Here is a 24,994-nt window from a genome sequence, read left to right as displayed (position 1 = left end):
CATGATGAAATGAGGATATATTTTCTATAAAGATTTTTAAAACTCACTTGTAATGTGACATATAGAATTAACTAGTTTAAAAATTGGATTGCTTTTAATTTATTAGCATGGCTCCAATAAGACAATAAAGAAGTGCTTTTTAAAATATATTTTTGTATTTAAAAATAACTTTCAGATACTTGAAGGTCATTAGCAAAATGAATGGTGAATTAGGAATGTGGATTATACTTTCAAAATAACAAAGACACAAGAGAATCATTTTATAAATGGTACAGAATTCCATTTTTACCAAATAATGAAGTAGCCAGTTGTATAATTCCTAGGGGAATAAAAATGACCTTCTCTGGAAATTCCTACTATCTACTATGGATGCTACAGGAATGATTATGACTAACTTATTCTGGGGCTCTGAAATTTGGGAAATGCGTTCCATGTAGTTACAGGTTATTGTGGAAGTTCTGCGTCCCCAAGTAATCTACTTCCTCAGATCGGCCAAGTCAGAAAGTTACTTCCCTTCTTTCTGGCATCTATAGCAGAAGTCTCTCTCTTCCTCTCTCTCTCTCTCTCTCTCTCTCTCAGAGACTAATTCTAGATAAAGTGCTGTAAGAGATTGAAAAACAGTGTTGGTATAAGTCAAGTACAAAAAGGAATTAAAGGATACAACTGAACTGAGCCAAGAAATTGGTAAAACATGTTTTAGATGAGAAAAACAACCTGATTATAAACCTTTCTTTGTCTTTCACATGGTCAATTTTCTTAATCTTTGTTTGTCTTTTTTTGGGTCCACATTTGGTATTACTTCCTGCCACTTTTTTCTTTCTTGCAATGTGGTTTATGTATGAAAACAGGCCTGGGGTCATCTCATCGGGACATGCCTTCACTTCCATTGGAAAAAGAGCATTAGGAAAAAAAAATTCTCACACTAAAGCTAATTAGTCAACTAATCTCTGGTATTATAAAGGTTTCTTTTCTTGGATTCCTTTCTCAGTGTTTTTTTCATCAGAATGGTAAGGTTTTGAAGTAAGGATTAAAGGATAGGCTTAGAGAAAAGGGGCCAAAGGAGTCAATCTCTTTAGTTTAGACCTTAGACATAGGTTCAAAATGTCTCTGTTCATGTATGCTTCAATCCAGCTTCACAGTAGGAGCACATTCAAGTGACTCGATGTTAGAGCTCTGTATTAATAAAGCCAAAGTATTTTCTTGTGTGGCTATGTATGTTTTTCTTCCTTAGTAATCTGCAACAAAAGGGTTAGTCAATTCTTCAAGGACTTGAGGACTTCCAGATCCTTGTTATCTGTATCTTTTACCATCAGACCCTTATCTGACCCCTTATCTGGTACAGTAAAAATAATTTCCTGCTTAGTTGGAAAATGATAAAGTGTGGGTCCCCTTATTTTCCAAAAGATTTGTCAATAAATTTATCTGGGAGCAAACGTATGTAACTTGGTATGCAATAACAACAAGACCCCTAACAATAAGCAGTGTCATTTCCAAGATGCCCTTCCTTGACTTGTCCATCCTTGCCATTGAGAGCAGCAAAACATCCTGACCTTTGAAAGCAACTAATAGTGTTGTGATGATACTTTTTAGGGTAGAGATAGGGATATGGGCCTAAATTAGGATAACAAGACCAAAGATCTTTTTCTTATTAAGTCTTTTTTTGGCCAGAGGTTCAAAAGACATACTAATGACCACATGTGATCTAGCCTAAATCATCAGCCTAGATGACTAATTGAGGATTTGGAGGTTGTAAATTTTGGACAGATTTGCTAATAAAAGGCCTAGTGGCTTACTACAAAGCTTTAGATCTGAGCCACTAGAAGTTTGGAGTTGGCATGAAAGGAGATAAGAAAGGCTATAAAGATCAGTTTGATGTAGGAAAGATCAGGAGTTAGTTTGAACATGATATGTTTAAAATCTCCACTGCATATAGGAGTAGAGATGTGAAATTAGCAGTTCGGTACATAAGTGGGGAGGGGGCTTTGAAGAAATAGTCTATGCTGGAGAAATAATTCTGAGAGTTATTATCACATAAATGGTACTTAAAAGAGCAGATGCCCAAGGACCAATCTATGAGATACTGGAATATGAAGAGGTGAAGGAGATGAGGTGATCCAACAAAAGAGACAGAAGTAAGTGAAATGGATGAAAGGGTTTTTAGGAGGACAGATTGAGGAGCATTGTCAAATGTTGCTGAGGGGCCATGTTACTTTGAGGACTGCAAAGTAACCACTGGATTTACTAAAGTGGAAGTCATTAGAGAAGAGTTTTTACAGACCATTTTGAGCAATAACCTGATTTCACTATTTATGTAGGAAAATGTTTAAATTTCCCTTACACTTATATTTTCCTACATGAAAAAGCAAGAATTAAATCAGTGATTTATGATCTTGCCTATAAATATGAAAGCATATCAATGGAATACTTTTATCAACCAAATGCTTTGACTTCATGTAAGAATGGTCCATAAAACACAGTGATCTATTATAAGAACAAAAGATAGCACAACTCTTAGAATGTGTCTGCGATGTCATAATTAGTAGCTGAAATATTTTTAGAAGTCAGTTTGCTTTTTAAAAGTCAGATGGTTTTGATGTGTTCCCCAAAGACTTATAGGTTAAAGGATTGATTGGCATCCTGTGATTATATTGGGAGGTGGTAGAACCTTTTTCCATTTTATTTATTTATTTATTTATTGTGGTGGGGAGGGAACTCAGGGCCTCACATATGCTAGGCATGTACTCTACCACTGAGCTGCACTCCAATTCTGTAAGCTTTAAGAAGTGGAACCTAGTGGTAGGAAGTTAGGTCATTGGAGGGGTGTCCTTGAAGGAGATATTAGGACCCTGGTCCTTTGTCTCTCTTTGCTTCCTGACCACCATGAAGTGAATAACCTCCTCTGCTATGTTGTCCCACTATGATTTACTGGTTTGCTACAGGCTTAAAAGCAACAAGAGAATCAATTATGAACTGGAACCTCTGAGACCATGAACTAAACTAAACCTTTCCCTTTTTAAAATTTACTATCTCAGGTATTTTGTCACAGTGACAAAAAGCTGACAACACACCAGTCAACAAATAGATTTCTTTATTTTCATGGTGCAAAATACCTTTCTAAGCCGGGCATGCTGGTGCGCAAGTGCAATTCCAGCACTCTGGAGGCCGAGGCAGGAAGATTGCCTTGAGTTTAAGGCTAGCCTGGGCTACATAGCAAGACCCTATCTCAAAAGGAAAAAAAAAACCCTTTAAAACTATTTATTCCTGAATTTATTGATGAACTTTCCTGCTATTATGCTGATTAAGCCTAAGTGAATGTAGGTACACTCATATAGTTCATGAACATATGTACACTCATGAGTTCAGAAAGATAAAGTATCTTTTTACACTAAGGAGGATATTTTGAAACTTTATAACTGCTTTAATTGAACTAGAGATTTTATTTCCATGTTAAAAAAAGAAGTCCTTCAAAGCAAGCCAGAGTATAATTCTGAGCAACACAATAAAGCCTTCTGCACTATAAATCTGGTAGATTGTCTCTAACACAGTTTAAAAGAATATGATTAGTGATGTAAGCATCAGTGTAGTGTAGCAATTTAAGTTTATACTAATCCTTACATTCACATACTTGGCCTGCTATCTGTACTGGAGCAATGGTACCTCTCCATTGCTGCCAAGGGTACATGTCTGGATGCCCACACATGTGCTACCCCGAAATGCAGAGAGGTTAATATCACAGGAGGAAGGAATTTGACTAATGAGATGGGAGCTAGCCAATGAATTGTTCCTCCTTTCTTCCCTAGGTGGGTTGTATAGAGATATAGTGGTTTCATATGGTCTGTCGCAAGAGACTGAGAAATTAGCTTGCCATGAAGCAGATTGTAACCAACTCAGACTCAGTGATACACCTCCACATTCATTCTCCTTCTTTCCCTGGATTGTACATTAACTTTGGATTCAGGCTAAGACATCTAGGTATGGAAATGAAGAACTCTGGAATAAAGTCAGAATTGCACTAACACTCAGATTGTAATGGCACCATCTTGGGAAGTAAGACATCTAATATATGTCTACAATTATTGCTTAATTCCTAATAAAGGAACACATCTATTTCAACTCCCAGGCCACAGGTACAGTAGAGTTAGGGAAAAGACTATTTACCATTTGAAGCTTTTTACTCCAAAATGATTTATAATGTGCTAAAATTTCTATATGTGAACCTAGAATATGGACTTTGGAGTCAGACAACTAAGGTTCAAACCTTCACTCTACAATTTATAATTGCTACCTTTGGAAAGCTGCTTAACCTCTCTGTGCTTCAATTTTCTCATCTGTAAGACAGGGAAGGAAATAGTAACGACATTGTGAGGACTGAATGAGATTAATATAGGCAATATGCTAAAAGTAGTGCTTAACACATAGAAAGCACTATGCAAATGTTCACTATATTTCTTCTAGCTATTGTATTGTGATGAGAGAAGATGGGCTGGAACCCAAGGGAAACTCTTGGCTAATGTCATATGAAATGTATTAAGGACTGATATGTAGAAAGCAGTAGAGTTAGGGGGTAACAGATGACTTAACTGCAAGAAAATGCCAAGCAGGAAATACCCTCTAAATATTTCTGTTTCTATAGTACATGACACAAAGTAGAAAAATAATGAAAACAGAGCCACTCAGCAGGATTTAGAGTTCTTTTGTATATATTTTAAATATACATGTGCAATACATTAAAATATATAGATGTGTGAATATATATTTACATATATATATGAAATCACAGAGGGGATACATAAGCACACTCATTCACACGTCCATGCGCATACCCCAACAGGACCCATCTATACGTAAACCAGATGCAGTCCATATCAGGCCAACTTGGACACAAGTGAAAGCCCTGACTCAGCAGCAGATTGCAAATCACAATTGCACTCAAGCAACCCTTCAGTTTCTTCTACCAAGTGTCAGACCATTTAGAAATACACCGAGAAGAGCTCCTCCAGGTGTATGAAAGAGCCCAGGCTCCCTCTGACAGTGCACAGTTTGCCTGAGTAAGGACTGCAAGATTGGAATATCAAGGAGTTATCAAGAAAGAAGGACTTATTTTGGGTCCTGAAACTAATAAGCAACATCCATATAATAACTTTAACTCCAGAACAATACATTAGTGTCAGAGAATCTTTAGATAGCTGAGTTCTAAGCAAATTTCAGCCAGAAGCAGAGAGAAGTGTATGTTGCTACTCATCACCATTCAGCTTGACCCAGAGGACTAAGCACAATTTTTAGGGGTAGATAGGTTTAAGGTATAATCAGGCAGACTTGTAAGACAAAAACAAGGTACTTAAAACTGAAGAATCTAAAAGCAACAGAAGAGGTTACAGGTATTGGTTTGGGTTTATAAATGTTCTAAGAAGCCTAATCTTATATATGGCACCATTTGCAGCAATATCGTTAATATTAACAATAATCATCATAACATCATCATATTTATATATACAAAAATAGAGCAAAGCAATTCTAGAAGAGGAAGTGTAAGTGAAGATGTGGGGTTGTGTGCAAGCCAAATGTCAATACACTTCAGAAAGCTTCAGAACCAATAAAGATTTAGTGGCACATATTTATGTAGCATATATCCAGCAAAGGGACATGGATCTCCCTCCTTCTTCCCCTTGTGTATGACTATACACTTTTTCTCACCTCTCAACCCTACAACACACATCCATGCACACTTTAAAAGAGACAACATATAAAGTTAGAGTCTGGAAGCCTTAAACTAAGTTGGAGCACGTTGATTTCAAGCAAGTGCCCTCAATCTCCTTGGTGAATTTAGGATTTACACAGGAAAACTATATAATTCTCATGTCTTTTAGTAGCAGTCTTTAGGAGTCTACCATTACCACTGCAGCCTTTTCCCATTGAAAGGGCTTTGCAGCACAGGCTCTCTGTATTTTTAAAGAGAGAAGTCACTTCTCTATGTTATACATCTTTCATCTCAGTTTTTCACTGTTGCTGAAATCTAGGTTCTCAGGCAGCTGCCATTGCAGACAAAGCCAGGAGCAAGCACAGTGTGTGCAGCAAAGAGTAGATGCAATGGCGAAGATACAGCTTGGTTAGGGCGTCTTTTCCACACTTGAGCTTCTACAAGGTGACTGAGCCAAAGGTGATATCCACTGGGGGCAGCCTCAATACCTGATAGTTAATTAGCTACCCACCATGCACTGCAGAAAGACCGCCACAGTAACTTGGCATGGTTCCTGAAAACTAATTGGAAGGGAATGGCTTTCTGTCATTGTTAATAAGAGTCCTAGGAAAAAGCCCCATTACTCAATGTGGTGCAGGGGAGAAAATATTGAACTAAGTCAGAAGGCCTGTCTTCTAGTCTCAATTCTACCATTAATTCAGAGTGGCTTTGGGCAAGTCTCTTCCTATGTCCAGGCCTCAGTTTTCCCATCTGTAAAATAAGGACAATGAACTAGATTAACAGTTAAGATTCCTTCCAGCTCTAAAGTTTTATGACTTTTTATGTCCATTATTAAACCCTGAGCCATGCAGTCTCAGGGCAGTTAGCTTCTAAGAGAGAACATACCTCTGGAATATCCTTCGCTTTGTTCATTTAGCTATAAAGCACGTCTGCCTTTGGCACTTGGGTCAGACATACAAAGTTATGAGCATCCTGATTTACTATCCTACTCAGCATGCTAGTGGAATCTGTCAGTACTATATGTTGATTATTGGGAAAGAGAAAAATTCCAACTAATTAAATCTGGAAATGTAAGGTAACTCAACCTCATATGCTCACATACAGGGAAGTGTGGTCGTGAATGCACACACACATATCGGGATACAGACTATTGCTAGTGATCAGTCAGTTACGGTAATCCATTTCCCTTAATAAAAATTAGAAAATAGTATAGCATAGCAAAGTTTGGCATCTAAGGAAACACCTATGGAAAAAACAGCACTTTTGGACATGTTAGAGAGAAAGGACAAGTAGAGAGACACAAATATAGATCAAAAGATAAAAACACAGGCAAAGAGAGGATTAATCTAAAAGACAAGGAAGAGTAGAAAGGAAAGAAGAGAGAAAAGAGTAAAAGTAAAAATAGAGAAGCTGAGAATGAAGAGGGAAGGAAAATAGAACAGGATAACAAAAGAAGAGAAAGAGAGAGAAAAAGACAAAAGGAATAGCGAAAAGAAGAGGAGTAAACAGGGAGAGGAGGTCATATTCATATTCCCTGGAAGGCTGAACACTGTTCCACATGTACCTGTGAAAGCTGTCTTAGAAGAAAGCTTCCAAAGGCGCCGTGGAAAGCAGAGTGACAATCAGAGCCCGCACTGAGAGGCATTGCACTAAACCTCCACATTGCTGGCTCTGTCAGTCCTCAGTGTCCAAACCTCATGCCCATACACAGTATCACCTGAATTTGCCAGGACAGCCATAAGGGCTGAGCTGGTGGGGTAAAAAGGTGGAAGAGGAATGGAATAGATACTGTGAAAAAGAACAAGGCATCCTGCACCCAGATGTACTTTGCCATTCCCCTGACGCTGCAGGAACAAAAGAGGTGAGGCCCTAACTTTGGCTCATTTATCACTCCTCCCCCTCTCCAAAGATGAGGCCAATGCTTTCTTTACTGGTGGGGAGCAGAAGGAGAAAGCTCTGGATCCATCTTGTGGGAAGGTCATACAGACTTTTCCTGGGCCTTGGGGAAGGGTGCACTACCAGTAGAGATTTTTCTGCACACAGTGTTGGTGTGCCTCTTACAGCGGCAGCCTGGTCGCCGGAGGCTATCATAGCCCTTCTGGCACAGATAGAGGCATCCACGGGTAGGCAGGTAGCAGCACAGGCAGGGTAAGAAGAGGGAGATCAGGCTCATGGCTGCCCAGCGGACGAAGCAAGAGCTAGGCCCACAGGAGCAAGGCTCATCAGCGCAGTTGTCTTCATCATCGGTGGAGCAGTGGTAGAAGAGGCCCTTGACACAGCAGAGGCAAGTGCCATAATCGAGGAGGCTCTCAGCAGAGCAAAGGCAACGCTGGTTGCAGAGCCAGCAGGAGGGGAGAGGGCGAGCTGCTGTGCAGGGGACACACTTGCAGCGCCCACACTCCTCGCAGATGAAGAGGTGCTCACTGGAGTGCCCTGCAGATTGCTCAGCTTCTCCCTTCAGAGCACCATCAGCCTTTGAGTGGGCCCCTGCTCCAGGCTGGGTTCGGATGATGGACTGGCCTGAAGGTGATGGCGTAATGCTGGCCAAGAGCCTTTGATCAGAGGCAGTGGTGCTATGGGACATGGAGCTGGCAATGCTAGATTGGCTCAGATGCTGAGGCAAGGGCTGCAATTGATGGCACTGGCTGAGACTGCGGGGGAGAGCAGTAGGCATGGTAGCCAGGGACCAATCAGATTTGTGGGTTTGCACAATAAGGGAAGGACTAGAGAGGGCCGGTTTACAGGGGGCTGGAGGCCGTTCCACATAATCATTGCTAGCATGAGTAGAGCGCAGCTGTTCAATAGGCAGAATTTGTTGGAAATCATCTATCACTGTGGCATCCATTTTGCCTTGATTTTTGAGCGCTGAGTGGTTTTGGGTCAGAGTGGCACTTATGGTGATAGAGAGGAGCCCTTGTAGTTACATGGACCTCAGGGCACATCAGAAAATCCTAGGAGAGAAGGAATAGAAACAATAAATGAGAACACATAACATAAGTGCTTTTCAGGGAACCAACAAAGGTTAGGTCCTGTTACTACCACTGCCTTTAATTACTTTATAGTAGCATCCATGCTGTATCTAGCATGTAGAATTCATGCTGTATTCATGCTTATTTTATAATTGACTCTATCTACCTCTTTATAGACAAGTCTGGTCATCCCATCCAGGTTATAAAGCAGTTTGGGAGCAAAAATTAAATCAGTGATTCTTTCTATATTCCATCATATGAGTAGGTTCACAGAAAGGGCTAGCTCATTCTGGGTTTTGGTAAGAGAAAAATATAAACCTTGAGCATCAGAATTCTAATAAAAATGGAAGCAAATGTTACATGCAAAAAGCACTTCCTAAAACACTCCCAAAGTAAAAGAGAACACCTCAAAATTCTCCCATGAGAAATTGCTCATATATGTATGTGTATGTGTGTATACAATAAAAAAATTCTCATTTCAGTGAAATTTATGACAAGTAGAATGCACAAATGAGAAAAGATATTGCTTGATTCAATGCATGTAGGCGTGCAAGCAATATACAATGATGACAAAGTTATGGCAGAGACACAGAGGCAGGAATTAGGCTATCAGTAGAGTAATAGGAAAAACACCTTCTCAAGAGTAAAGGAAGCCAATACTCTATCATTTTGCAGTTCCCTTCACCTTACAACTGCTTTAATTTATTGGGGAGACAATTCTTTTTAAATGACACAGTGGCTCCAAAGTCAAAATTCTTTTTAGACACAGGAGCAACACTGGTGTTGGAACTATAGAGACCTGTAGAAAGCAAGTCCTGAATTATTCCAATTATCTCCTGTAGTTGTACTTATTACCCCCCTCGTCAACTCCATAATGATTATATTTACCTAGAAGATTCTGCTTGAGGTGTTTTCTTTAACTTTACCTTACACAAAAAAACCTGAATTTCATAAAGAATAGCAATATTCTTATGCTATATTTCAGCTTAGTTGAATATCTAGAAAGCATATGTTCACATGTCCATTATACTCCAAAGAGCTGGGTAGTCATTCTCTCAAGGAATCTGATCAAACCTAGAAATCATAATACTGACCAAAAGGAAAGTGTTGTACAAATAGTAGATTGCGGCTGGGGATGCAGCTTAGTGGTAGAGTACACGCTTACCATCCCCAGTATCACAAAAACAGAAACAAATTATAGACTTTTGTATCATACCACCTAGAAGATTGAACAGCAAAAAGTGCACACCTAGGGCCTGGGATTTAGCTCAGTGGTTCTGCTGCCTGCCCCACAAGCACAAGAACCTGGGTTCGATCCCGGTACAAAAAAAAAAAAAAGTGCGCACCTAGACACAAATCCAAGAGACAACATGAAAGTATCAGGACTTAGGAAACAATAGCATGAATAAAGCATATATTTAAAATCTATCAGATTTTAGACTTTCTTGAAATAGTTCAATTACTCATACTAATATGGAATGGATAGATTGAATGTGTAATATAAATGAATGAGAGAGAAAATAGTGCCTAATTAGGTTTCCCTAAGCAAGCAAACATGACACTGCAAAGGGTCCAACTCAATAATAAGAAAAATAATGATATAGTTCATAAAGGGCTCTGGTTAATAATGACCAGATTTAGGTAACTTTTGAAGCTATATCCCCATGGAAACCTGATTAGCTAAGTATACACCAGTTAATTTTTGACAAGATTTAATTTGGTTAACAATAACATATTTGGCACATCTCATCAAAGAATCAGTGTGACAAAAATTTCACTTAGCTCGTTGTTTTGGTGTGAAATAAATTCAGCACAAAACAATGCAGATAAACACTATGGAGACTCCAAGAGTCAACTATCTATGTTACCTTTGTCAAATCTTGTCAAATTGCTTGCTTTTGTGGGGCCTTATTTTTATTTTTATATAATTATAGGAGTGGACCAGGTGATCCCCAAGGTGCTTGCCCTATCATGGTCTGTATTTCTATAACTATGCAATTTGATAAAAGAATTCTTTTCATCCATACCTTTTACATCTTCAAGTCCTTGAGGGTAAGTTGGGCAATGTGTACTTGGGTTTTAGGGGAATTCAAAATCAAAAATATGTCTCCTTCATTTATTTGCACTCAATGTCCCCTGCTAACCCACCCCTACCTTTTCTGTATCATTATAGATCCAGCGCTGGAAAGGAACAGACAGTTTTCATTTGGACATCCAAATAAATAAGGACACATTGTTCAGCTGGCTTGGAAGGTATATGTGGATGTGGGAGGTGTGGACTGTGAAGAGTCTTTTGACAAACTTCTAAGAAATGGATTTATGTCCCTTTATCAGCTAAAAACTTTATACGTAAGTACAATAATACATATGGTAACTGCAGTTTAGATTCTTTCATTTACCAAAGGATACTAGATTCAACACATATTAGAAATTTCAAAAAGCAATGATTCAAAAGAAGTTAGTTACACAAGGTCTCAAAGTTAAAGGAGATAATCATGTGATGTTTCAAAGACAGGATTCCAAGAATGTCTCTAGGTACCTCAGGGATATACCCAGAAGGCTGAAAGCTAAGATTGGAAGAATCTAGGTCATAATACAAATGACTCAGAACCAGTAATGAGAACCATGTTCAAAGGGGATTCTGTCTGGGGAACAGAAGGGTACATGATGTTGAGGTTAAGGAGTATTAGAATATTGATTAGATTTCGGCAAGACTCAGGAATTGAGAGGCTTGGTTGGATTATTAAAGCAAGCTTGGGGCATCGGTTTGGGATGATGAGGTACTTACTGTCTTTTATTCAGGTAAGGGGATTGACAGGATGAAATCAGAAGGTTTCTTCCTGCTCTTTACAATCTTTTATTAGAATGGATTCTGGGATCCAGTGTGGAAGATCTACAATACAGTGGGCAGTAAGACCTGAGTAAAATCAGGGTGTTGAGTAGGTTTAAATAAAAGGATTGGATGACAATGAATTATTTGCCATACTGGACCTGCTGAATCTGATCTGGCTAATAGGGGTGAAGTGAAATAGATACATACTGAAGTGTAAGATAAGAGGAAAAATGTTGAGAAACAAATAGGCAACAGACTGCTGAAGCACATAGACTAGATGAAAAACTAACACTGCATGCATGTTTATGATTCAGAAATCCACCCACTAAAGAGCCAATTATTGTAACCAGCAACAGTTAAGAAACTAACTGCTTTGGTCAATGCCAGGCTCTATTAAATGAGAATAAGAAGATGTATGTGTCATATATTAATAAATAGGAGTCAAGCTGATTACAGATCTTTGCTGCATATCGATGGGATCTAGTGATCTTTGTCACATAGTGCTTCTGCAGTAATGAATGACGCATTGTAAGCCCACTCCCATCTCAGTCTCTCTGGCCAGGTGCTCATAGCTTTCTCAACAGGTTTTCTGTATTTCTGAATTTGCTATGTTCAGCCTAAATAGAAATTTCTTTTCTTATGCCAATTTAGGGACCAGAGAGCTAAATCCATTCCAAAAATGCTAATATTTGTTAATGAAAGAAAATATATTTTCTCCCTAGAACCTAAAATCTGCCACATTGATGGTAAATTTGAAAACTTTCCTCTCTATAACTCATCTATGCTAACACCTTACGACAGTTCTGATTTCTATGATAAATCCTATCTGATACAATATGACTCAATGCTGATTTCAAAGCAGAGGGTGGAAGAGAAGACGGGGGCTTGGCTCCTGTTTTCTCCCACTTTCATAGGTTCAGTGCTTTTTGGACCTTACTGTGTAAAGGCTCCAGGGTGTGTTACTTTTTTTCTGTACTCTGCTGTTATATACACTCGTTCTCAGAAAAACTGAAAGCAAACATAGGGGGCATTTCTGCTATGGCTTTATATGTTTTCTTAGTTCTACTGTTCCAAAGTCTGCTCTCTAAAAATCCCTCTCTGTGCAAAAGCATTTGCATCTCTATCAAAGCACACCCCCCCTTTACAAATACCAAGTTGTATATAGTTTACATTACTAACCTCTCTGCCACTGACTGGGCCTCCCTCATACCACATACATCTTGCTGGAGCTGCCAGGTTCTCACCACATTTAACTCTTAACTTGTCACTTTGCTACCTTAGTCCTATTCATTAGTTTAATAGTTTCATTAAGACTCTAACAGCTTATTTCAAAACAGGGAGTCTCACAGTTTTAAGACTTTACATTATTAAAGATAGATTGTAGTGATTAGTGACACAGGGAAAATTGTAATATCAAATTTATTTACATATTTCTAATCCTGAGGAAAATGGTAAGAAGCTGGTTGTTCATTTCAGAAGCTAGAATTTTTTAACCTTAAATCCTTTTATAAGACACAAGGAACATAAGTTGTAGTCCTAATGCTAGTTTTATTTTGCTGTGTGGCTCCAGGAAAATGACCTGTTCCAGGCCTCAGTTTCTTCATCAACAAAATGAAGGGTATGGAAGAAGGAGGGGTTTTTTGGCCCTTTCTTGTCCAGATGCTCTAAATTTTATGCTGGATTTGTTGGCTGCATATCTTAGTCTCAAATTCTTTCATGAATAATTAGTCTCTTTTCCTTTAGGTCCTTCCTCACCACTCAACTCTTCAAATTCGAGTAAACACCTCCAAGTCCAGGTCTCTCAGATCACTATCTAAACTATATTTCACATCTAGAGAAACCTATAAACAGAACACAAAGAGACAAAATGTATAGAATGGTAAAATCAAGTCTCAGTATATGTTTAAGGCAAAGAGAACAAGACTACTACCTCACTGTGGATAAACTCCTAGCCTATGCCTTATTTGTATTTATGTATGCAGCTGACTTCTCGGGCGCATGATTTAACACCTGGTATACTGAAATTCACGTGATAACACATCATATCACATTACATTCTGTGAGGCTTTAACATGCACAGAAAAGCAACAATACTGTAGTTTACATTTTAAAATAGATTTTCTGTTCAAGAGTTCAATGTCTGTTTTCTATTCATCCAATTTGGTTTGGAGCATGCAGAGGTGAGTGATAATTATAATTAAATATGTGTGCAGGAGTATCCTATAAACCATTACCCTAGATCCTATCAGTGCCTACTGGCTAACCAGACATGCTCACAGCGTTCTCACGTTTGACAAAATTCCCATCTGCTACGCATACGTATACATGTGCACACATACCCAAGGCATGGATCCTGAGATTCTAAATCATTGCTCTGACTCAATTTAAGGGGGGTGGGGTGGGTGGGTTATGCCGTGTCAGCTTGCGCCATTTCCACCCAGGGCAAGGTGATATGATGAAATCTGAACGATGCACAGCCCAGAATTGGGAGCCAATAGCAGACTAGCCCCACACTGACAGGGTGCCCGCTGGGCAGCAGACTGGCCTCAGCACGGGCTCTTCCTCCATCCTCAGCTTGGGTGGTTAAGCTGCGTTATGAGGGGCCTTAGGGAAGCACCAATGCATTTAAAGGTCAATAGGCTGAACATTAAACACGTTAAATTGACATTTGGCTTTGAACGGATCATTTTAAAGTACTATCTTGATTTATAAATTTCCAATATGGATAATTTTCTACAAAAGCTGATTCATTTAAATCTTATTTAAAGGGTTTTCATTTTATTTTACCCACGCGCTTGCGCGCGCACACACACACACGCACGCACACACACACACAACTGCACAGGATGGCTGGAATGAATGGCAATCTGTGCATTGCATAGAAGGAATTCTGGGGTCTGTAAGAGCTAATCTCTGTGGCTTACCTTGAGGAAAGGGTTTATCCATGCTGAGAATAGCAGAACTAACGCTTCATCTGGCTCAAAGAACCTCTTCTGAATCCTTAGGTTTCTCCAGCTCTTTTCGGAAAGTCTGAATGAAAACTGGCAGCGAAGCCAGAAACAGATAGTTCTGTCTTGGTCCTTCCGACACAGCAGAAAAAAACAGAAGCAGAAAAAAAGAAAAAAACCGAAAACATAACAACAACAGCAAAAAAAAAAAAAAAAAAAAAAAGGAGGTGGTGATGGGAGGATCAGACCTGTAGTAGCAGATACTTTGTATAGATTTTACATGGAGCTCTAAATCTTGATGCACGCATTCCCCAAAGAAAGCTCAGCAGGGTAAGTTGTTCACCTCCTCCTCTTTCTCCTCCTCCTCTCCGTTCTCCTCCTCCTTCTCCTCTTTCTCCTCCCCCTCCTCCTCCGCCTCTTTCTCCTCCCCCTTCTCCTCCTCCTCCTGTTTCTTTCCCCCTCCTCCTCCAATATTTTCCTTCCCCTCCTCTCCCCCTCCCCCTTCCCTCCTCCCCTTCCCTCCTCCTTACCTCCTCCTCCGAATTCTCTTTTGCCCCCGCCTCCACCTCTGCCTCTGTCTCTTCCAATCTGTCAGAAGAACAGAAGCAGCAGAAACTGCAGTTGTAGACGCAGGATATCTCAACGGAGCAATACCGCTAGTGTGTGATTATTTATATAGCTCAGGGTATGTCGGTATATAATCTGCAAGGGGAGGCGGATGAGGTAGCACTGCGTTCAGTTTAGCTAGCTGGCTGTTTTGTGAATGTAAACGATTTCTGGAGGTCTTGTGAATGGGTTATTGGGGACGATGGGAAGGAATTTATTCCTCCTTGTTAATTCTTTCTCTCCCCCTCTCTGTGTCGTTTGTTTTCCCGGAGCTGTAGCTCTTAAAGCTTGGCTAAGTGGCGTCATCCAGTTGAAATGGAATCGACCCATTAGAACTCCCCATAGGAATCTCTGTATCCGGTCCCTGGGTAATGACTGAAACAAAATTTAAAGGGGAGTGGGGGTAGGACAGAGAGTAACAATTTTAAGGAGGCCTTATTTAAATATCTCTGCCAATCACATTCTTACCAAGCCACTCAGCCCTTGCTGAGTGATTGCAGCTTCAGTCAGATAGAGGGGCTTTTCATTTGTTTAAGGGTTCCTCACAGCTTTTTTTTCATTCATTTCCACTTTTTCTGCATTAATGATTGTCCATCCATCATGCACTAGGAAAACATTATCCAACCTACGTTCCCTATCTTCTTTAAGTATGTCATACACTCTACAACAAATATTTTTTGAGTGCCTGCCTTCCTTTGTGCTAAGTGTGTGGATTTCTGCCTTCATAGAGCCTCCCTGGGACTGCCAGGGTTCTGAAAATAAAGCAGCCTTAATTTACTTTCATAGGGAAGAACAAAGCTTTCTGTAAATTACCTTCAGCCCACTATTTAATTCAATAGGAAGGGGGTATTCCTTCTGGGCATCCAGATCGAACCAGCTTGAATAAAAGCAAGACTCACATTTAAAATAAATGAGATCTGATTTCAAGTCCTGTTTCAATGGATACAGGGCAGGAGCTTGGCTGTCAACATTCTTAAGATGCTTTGGTTACCCCATCTATAAAATTGTGATGGTAATGGTGACAATTAAGACTAAAACAAATTTGAGTCCAGAAACTAAGATTCTTAGTCTTCCTCTCTTTGGGTGACTTTTGCAATTTACTCCCCCTCTAGAACCTTGCTTTCTACATCAGTAAGAGGGGATCTGATTAGGTAAGTGCTTAGGTCCCTTCCAGCTCTGACATTCTATTATTTATACCCTCTTGGGGGCATTAAGAAGACAAAAGAAAGTATGAGATTTAAAAAATATATGATTGTGTGCACTGTGTTGAAGGTACCCCCAAATCCCATTGCCACGAATGTATATGTATAATACATACATATATAATTTCTTTTTAATTAGTATATGTTTGCAATACATAATAATTGCATTCATCTTGGGGAATTGGTACATATATATATATATATCTGAATCTTTAAATTTTTTTATGTGGTACTGGGGATCAAACTCGGGTCCTTGTGCTTGCCAGGCCAGGAGGCTGAATCACTGAGCTGAACCCCCAGCCCATGAATCTTGATCATATTTACTTCCTGTTCCCTCACCCACCCCTCTCCCACTTTCCCAGATCCCCATAATTTCTAAGCAAATTTGTATCTACTTTGCCAATCAAAATTTTCAGTATTTTTTCTATGTAAATTCTTTTCTTTTGTGGCTCAAGTGTCTTCCTTATACTTGAATTTTTTGAGATCTTGAAAACCTTAGGTTCATCTGCAAAAGAGGACAGATTATTGATTGATGGTGGGGGGGGTACTGGGGATTGAGCCCAGAGCCTTTGCACTGAGCTACATCCCTAGCCCACTTTTTTTATTCTTATGTTTTATTTTGAGAGAAAATTTCACTAAGTTGACCAGGCTGGGCTTGAACTTGACATCCTCCTGCCTCCATCTCCAGAGTCCTGGGATTTTTTATGTGTACTACCATGCTCTGCTTTTTTATGTATTTTTTAACAAATATTTATTGCATATCAACTATGTGTCAAGCACTGCACTACTAACTAGATCATGGTTCACATTTTCTGCTCCACAACTTAGGAACTGACTTTGGCATTTCAATTCACCTTTCTGAGACTGTTTCTTCATCTTTAAAATGAAGGTAACAATAATAGCTACATCACAGGATTGTGCTGTTGTCCTGTAGATTGAATAAGTTCTTGCATTTAACCATTTTATCATGTATCTGGCATATGGCAAGCACTCAATAAGTAGTAACTTGAACGTTAAGGAATTATCCTTGCCCTAATGTAGCCCACAAGAGAGACAAGAAATTATTTCAATTTAAAGTTCTTTCAGTTTTTCAAAGCACAGCCTTAAATTTGAACAAGTAGGTTGCTCAATTCCTTTCCCTCCTTTACTCTGTAGGGCTGGCTATATTAAGGTAAAAATGAAAACAACTCTCTTAATTCTACCTTTTCGCCTCTTAGGATGATGCCCATGACAAAAAATAAGTATGTTGATATTCATTCAAGAATTCCTACCATGGGCTGAGTGCCTTCATTGACTAAGTGCTGGTAATTCAACAACTAAGTCTCATGCACTACAGGAGTTGACATCCAATTGAGTAGGGAGACATATTTTTTCTATGCCAGATACTGTTGTATGCATTTTATGTTTTTCTATTTAATACTCACAACATCCATATGAGGTATATTTATAAATTGTAGTGACTTTACAAATGAGAAACAAAAGTCCAGCAAAATTAAGTAACTTGCCCAAGATTTTACAGCTGGTGGGTTGGAAATTGGTTATTTAATTTAGGCCAACTCATTCTAGAGTTTGCACTCTTGTTATAGCAAAACATTTATTGGTACATTTTAGGCATACATAACGATAATAACACTTATCACAGGGAATTTGCACCTGGACATGATACATCCCACTGAGCTCGCACTCTTAACCACTACACCATAGTATTCGACCATCTGCAAATCCCTTCCATGAGTTTTGCTGTAACTCTTCTAGACTATTGGGTGTCTGCTGTGGTTGTAATATTTCTTTCTCCCCAAAATGTCTATATTGAAAACTAATCACAAATGTGATAGAGTTAGGAGGTGAGGCCTTTGGCAATTGATAAAACCACAAGGTTAAGCCCTCATGAATGAAGTTAGTGCCCTTATATCAGAGACCCTAGAGAGCTGCTTTACCCCTTTCATCATGTAAACACTCAAAAAGAAGGCACCATCTATAAGTCAGGAAGCAGAACCTTACCAGACATCAACAGTATCTTGATCGTGGACATTCCAGCCTCCAGAACTATGAGAAATAAATTATGTTGTTTATAGGTTACCTAGTCTAAGGTATTTCATTGTAGCAATCCAAACAGACTAAGATGGTGTCCCTGGATAGTCTATATTATTGTATACTCCTTTATTTTGAATGTCTTGTTCAGGCTTCCTGAAATGCCTTCCTAAACTATATTCTTTAGATCTAGACCTAAAAGTCACTCACTATAGGAAAAACCTTACATAATTAATGACTTGTCTCCAAAAGATCAGTTTAGGGTTCTGTTCTGATCTTTGTGTTTCAGTTGCCTCCTTATACTTAGCACTATCACAGCACTTATCACCCTTTATTATAATTATCTATTCCCTTTCTAGACAGTGATTTCTTCTAGGACAGATACAATGTTTATCATATTTGTCATCTCTGCTGTATCTCTAGGACCTGATATATATTGTTCACTCAGTTAATGTTTATTGAATGAATAGCTGACTCTTGGAAATCTACATAGATATATTTATTTGAACTGTACTTTAAGTGATTGTGTTTCCTAAATACTATTTGTAGTTTCATGGTTTTTGATAGACTATTGCAATATTATAATTACATATAGAAATTTGATGTCGAAACATACAAAATTCACTGTGTGTTACCGGACATCTTCCTTTTGAAACTCATTACTGTAACAGTTCATTTTGGAAATATGTTTTCTTAGCTCATTAGTTGATGGTGTGCTTTTCAGAAAACACAGTTTGAGAGAGTCATTGAGCTGTCCAAATTCATACCACTAGTTAATGACAGTGTGGGGACTAGAAGCAAATACAGGTCTCCTATCTCTAAATCCAGTACCTTCTTTCTCTCTATAAAACACTTTGGTGACATTAATCTAATTCCAATTGAATTTAGAGATATTGTCACTCTCAGATCAACTCCTGTGTTTTTGCAATCCGGTGATTTCCAAAAGAAAAAAAAGTAACCTTTAAGGACACCAATAAAATCTCTCTACCCTTGAAATATATTCCTACCTTCTCCGTTTTAGAAATCTCTAAGTTATGGTTTTACAATGAATTAAACATGTGTTTCTATACTTTATAGCAATTGATTCTTCAGATCATTTCTGATATGACAGTTAAGTCATAAAGCTTTTGAAACAAGGGAGAGTATATCTAATAGTATACTAAATAAAGAAGATAGGACATGAGTGAAAGCATTGTATGACCTACAAATGTAGAAGTGAATTAGGTAGTCGAGGAAGGGTTCAGAGAGGAATTAGGACCTAAGCAGAAAGTGAATGAGCATATATAATTCATGTGAAGGGTACATGTGGAAAGTTAGATTGGTAGCAATGTACATGGAGTCTGAGAAGAGTGAAACATTCAAACTGTCTTGTGAAGAGGTATACTGAAGAAAGGAATGGAATGTGTAGTGTTGGAAAATAACTTCAGTGGCAGGCAGAGCTATTTTGACTGAATACTACAGAATTTGGGAATAAACTTTTGAATAAAGGGATAAGATGTTAAAATAAAACACATTTAAAAAAGAAACGCTGGGCATAATGTATTGGAGGGGGAGATACTCAAGTCAAGTCAGCCAATTTAAAGTATTTTGGAGTAGTCTAAATAGGATATAATTAGGGCTGGGCTAAGGAACTGACAATGAGAATGGAAAGTAAGGATGAGATGTTTTCTGTTGCATGTGGCAATGGCATCACATGTGGCAATGACAATGATGGTGAAGGTCAGTTTACAGGAATATATATATTAGGGTTGAAAGAACTTTGGAGTTTATATAGTCAAACCTCCATTATAAAATTATTTTCTAAACACCAAGCTAGCTGATTATCTTGATTTATCTTTTTCATCAAGCCATGAATATTATTCAGCCTTAAAGACTGTATCAAGTATGATTTTTCTCTATAATCTTCTTCATTGTCTCATCATCCATTATTCTGAATTCTCATATGGTTATACTTCTTTTATTGTATTTATCTCTTTCTAACTTGCACTGTAGTAATTATGTATTATTTTATCTCTCCAACTAGAATTGGGTCCTTGACAACTCATATATGTGCCAATAAGGTATTTTTTAACTGTGATTTTATAAAATAAACTATTGTTGAAATAAACCAGGAAATGCCAACTTAGTGACATAGCCAGGAATAGAACCTAAGTTTTCAGATACTTGGTCTAGTGTTCTTTCAATTGTACCATAAAACAGGGAAGATGATAATATCTTTGAGTTTGTCTAAGGAAGTATTGAATTTTAGATAATTATAGGGGATTTTCAAGTGAGAATGTTTGATATAAAATTAAAGAAATAAGGCTACAATTTGAGTGTAGGACAGAAAAGAGACTTTATGGCATGTCAATAAGGAAAAGGTCATTGGAGTTTTGAAAATGGATGAAACCTATGAAGTAGAGCAAAGGGAAAGAAAAAAAGACTGGTAGGAAAACTAGAGGACAAAAGGATAAAGAAGAATCAGTTGAAAAAAATGAGAAGGGATAATCAGATGTTGGAAAGGGATCTGTATAGCATATTGTCACACAAGAACAGAGAGAATTTCGATAAAGATAATCAAAATGGCTTAATACTAAAGAAAAATTAGGACAAAAGGTCTAAAATACCCAGTAAATTAAGCTACATGGGACTGTTGGTGGCTTAATGAGAACACTTTTGCTGGTGGAGTAGAAAGTGAAGCATCAGTAGTTTAAGAGAAAACCAAAGAGCTTGGCAGAATTACAAGATTTCATCAATGAAGGGAAGCCAAGTGAATTTTGAAATTAATGAAAAGAATGAGCTGGGGAAAAAAAAGAGATGAATGGGAAGGTTTAAGGTGTTTGTTAGAGCCAAATTCCAGGAAAATCTCTAAGGATTGACATTTGGAACCAAATGTTTAGAGTGAAGGAAAGACACAAACTTTGCCCTTGTTACAATTTTACCTGGAACTATCTCTGCTGAAAAAAGATTTAAGCACCTGAAGCCTGGATAAGACTCTGACAACTAAGGTATCTACCTACGTTTGACCCTAATGAACTCTAAGGATTAGAGAAATAATAACTGTAGAAAACACCTCCAAAACTAAGCCAATCCTGGAGATGTCCTTAAGAGTCAGACCTAGTTTACAACCAGTTCTATTAATTAGTAGCTGTATGACATTTGCTTTAGTTACATCAGCTTTTTGAGCCTCATTTTCTTCACTTGTAAAATGAGGGCACTAAATTTTTTGTGGGAAAAAATGGTAATTTGAAATAATGTAAGTAATAAGAAATGTAAGCACTCAATAAATGGTAGCCATTACTATTATTATATTCTGAGAGACTTCACTACTGCAGGCACTGTGTAGAGAGAAATCAAAATGGCCCTACCCTCAGCAATTTCATTGGCCTATCGAGAATGGAGACACATTAAGCCAGTTATTACAATATATACATAATACAGTACTATATTTGGAGAAGACACGGAAAGTTTAGGGATACAGATGAGAAAAAAAGATGTGATGAATTAAATACCATCTGAAGAAATCAGTGAAGACTTCCTGGAGGAAGTATTCCCTCAACTGAGTCATGGAAGATTTACTTATTCTTATCAGAGCACTTAATGCACTGTATTTAAGTGGTCTACTGTACTGTACTTTCTTATTTAAGTCTCCCAACAGACTGAGAACTTCTCGAAGGAAGAATGTACTTGTAAGAGAAGTCTTCTGTAAATGTTGAGTAGAGAAATAAAAGAGTGAGTAAATGTATCCAACTGCCAACTGGTAGACTTATTTCTATTTTTTCCTTCATGATACTGCAATATAACTTGTATTCTATGTTCTTTCCTTTACTAAATTATGAGCTCCATGATTCATTCAATAATCAGCTGAACTGGGGATGTAGCTCAGTGGTGCCATGCCTGCCTGACAAGAGTAAGGTCCTGAGTTCGATCTCTGGTAATGGAAAAAAATCAGCAAACATATATTGAGGACCTACTTTGTGCCAGGTTCTGGGGATATAAGAGTAAACTTAGCCAGGCGTGGTGGCTCACACCTGTAATCCCAGCACTCAGGAGGCTGAGGCAGGAGGATCACCATGAGTTCGAGGCCAGCCTGGGCTACATAGTGAGTTCAGGGCCAGCCTGAATTACAAAGGGAAACCCTGCCTCTAAAAACAAACAAACAAAAAAATAGTAAACTAAGATACAATAATAACTAACTTAATTATACATTATTAACATAGAAATGTTATTATATAATTGTATGTTCTTAATATATGGTTAATAAATGAATGCCTGCTCTCAGTGGCTCATAATTTAGTAAGAGAGACAGCCAATAAACAAATGTACTAAAGAATGGCAGTGTTTTAGAAAAGAACAAAGAGAAATATATCTAATCCAGTATTGAGGGGGTTATGTGATGCCTCCTGGAAAAGACAATATTTAAATATGAATTTGAAGGTGAGAAAGATGTTACAGAAAGACGGATTACATGTGCAAAGACTATGAGACAACAAACAGCATGAACTATAAGAAGAAGCATTACAGAATCTCCAAAACCTAGTGTAATTCCTGGCAGAGAATAGATGCTCAAAGAATAGTTGATAAATAAACTGCTAGCAGAGATAACAGCACGAACAAAGACATAAAGATGTGAACATAGCATATTTATAATCCATTCTAATAGGATCTCCAGGCCTATACCTCTACCCTGTACAAACAAGGAGACAAGATTTTCTCTAGAAGGCACCACACTGCATGGCTTATTCATATTCCTAAAATGCACTGATCTTATTTAGAATTTTATATGATAGTCCAATCTTGTTCGTTATCAAGAACTTCACCCAAAAAGCTTATCAAGTTCCTCTTTTTAACCCATTTTTCTTGTTTTGTCTGCATAAAGCATGTATTTCCTCACAAATTCTGACAATCTTTACTCGTTCTCTCAGAATACAACTCAAATCTATTTGAGAGTGTAAACATTCCTATATGAGGCAAGCTCTGTCCACATTCTCTTGAAGTCAAGAGAAGCTCTTAATAAGTGCCAGATTAAAAGTTGACCTGTGGTCATCCTGGTTCAGCAGTGATGATGCCAAAAGAAGTAAACAATACCAAGGAAATAGAGATTCTTAACCAAAAAGCTTATAGGGATGGTGATAATTATTTTCTTTTCCACTGAAGCTGGCAGTATAGGAGCAATCACAGAAACATGAAGGGTGGGAGGTAGAGAAATTCTGGTCTTGTGGAAAGATAGTCCAAATGTAAATTCTAGTATCTTAATCTGCTGTATAGCAGGTCAATTTCCATCTCTAGGCCCTAATTCATTCATCTATGACATAGTAAGTTTCAATGAAATTCAATAAAACAAACATATAGCAAGCACAAAATTAATGTTAGACAATATGCTTGATGTGAGAGATACAAGATAAATGTAACACAGTATGCTGTATCATAGGCCATCAGTACATATTAGGTGAGTGAAAAAAAATGAATGACCGGCCGAGGATTTAGCTCAGTGGTTTCCCCACCTGCTGTGCAAGCGCAAGGACCCAAGTTCGATCCCCAGTACCAAAAAAAAAAAAAAAAAAAAATGAATGACCGTATCCAGATTACTCATAACATAATAAAATAAAAAGACATATAAACACAAACTGCAATACAATCTGTGAATACCTAAATTATGTCAGGGACAGCGTGGATGTAGAAAAATGAATTATATGTAGAAGGTAGAATGGTAACACAGTGACTTGTGGGGGGGTGTTAGTAGTGGTATTTACTACTGAGGAAATATTTAAATATAAGCTTCAAATATGTTGGGTTTGAGGTACTCATGTAATATCTAAGTAGTAATATAGACAATATTCTAGATGTGTTTTGAGCTTAGAAAATTATCTAGATCAGGAATAGAAATGTGGATATCAATAACATACAGGTTTAAGCTATGTGGATGAGTAAGCCTACCTAGAGAGAATGGGTAGAATGTTAGAGGGAAGGGTAGAGATAAAACATTTGGAGAATATCTATATTGAAGGGGTTGGCAGAAATGAAGTCCATAAATCAGACTCAGAAGGAATGGCCAGAAAAGTGGTGAGGGAATCACCAGTACGTGGTACCAGGAAGATAAGAACATAGACTGTATGAAGTTAAGAATGATCAATTGTCAATTCCAACAGAGTGGCCAAGTGAAGTATATGAAATATCTACTAGATTTGGCAATTTGGAGATTATTAGAGTGAATCTCAGCCAGGGATGAATTTGTACCTGTACATGGTAGATCTTGATGCCTCTTTTTCTTCCAATCCCCTAGCCTCCCTTCAACCTCCCTCCCCTCCTCATTTGCAAAGCTTTGTTTCCATTTTATCCTTCTTTTCTCATTTTTTCTTTTCCCTTCCTTCTTTACTCCCTATCCCCCTCCCAGTTCCCCTTTCCTTTTGAACATTTTCTTTCTATCTCACATTATCCATTTTGGTCCTTGTTTACCTTTTCAGGTTCTTACCCAGACTGCACAGGAAATAATACAAAGAATCAACAACTGGGACTTCATCCTATTAAAAAGCTTTTGTACTGCAAAAGAAATCACTAACAGTGTAAAGATACAACCCACACTGTGGGAAAAAAATTTAGCCAATAGTCCTTCAGACAAAGGACTAATATCTAGAACATGCGAAGAATTGAAAAAAATCGGACCCCCTCAAATTTAAAGACCCAGTCAAAAAATGGACATCTGAAATGAATAGACATTTCTCAGATGA

General features: G+C 38.1%; 1 protein-coding gene and 1 long non-coding RNA gene across 2 annotated transcripts in view; one reads left to right on the top strand and one right to left on the bottom strand.

Annotated features, from left to right (window-relative positions):
• Positions 1 to 4,667: 4,667 nt before the first annotated feature.
• On the bottom strand, positions 4,668 to 14,901 carry Spry3 (sprouty RTK signaling antagonist 3). The gene is made up of 2 exons (XM_004875321.3): positions 14,425 to 14,901; positions 4,668 to 8,649 (listed from the first exon to the last, which is right to left on the bottom strand). Exon 2 carries the CDS (start codon positions 8,541 to 8,543, stop codon positions 7,677 to 7,679), a length of 867 nt encoding a protein of 288 aa, XP_004875378.1. The 5' UTR covers positions 8,544 to 8,649; positions 14,425 to 14,901; the 3' UTR covers positions 4,668 to 7,676.
• The window catches only part of LOC147820539 (uncharacterized), an 87,774-nt gene continuing 73,211 nt past the window's right edge, over positions 10,432 to 24,994 (top strand). The window contains exons 1-2 of the long non-coding RNA XR_015448428.1: positions 10,432 to 10,719; positions 10,841 to 11,016. This is a non-coding gene — a long non-coding RNA (uncharacterized LOC147820539). The remainder of the gene's footprint in view (positions 10,720 to 10,840; positions 11,017 to 24,994) is intronic.

The sequence above is a fragment of the Heterocephalus glaber genome, unplaced genomic scaffold, assembly GCF_053883595.1.
Source record: "Heterocephalus glaber isolate CG9 unplaced genomic scaffold, H.glaber_assembly_v1.0 deba00001863, whole genome shotgun sequence".
In the NCBI taxonomy this organism is placed as follows: domain Eukaryota; kingdom Metazoa; phylum Chordata; class Mammalia; order Rodentia; family Bathyergidae; genus Heterocephalus; species Heterocephalus glaber.
Note: the sequence above shows the minus strand (reverse complement) of the source record. Positions and strands in the feature narration are given on the sequence as shown.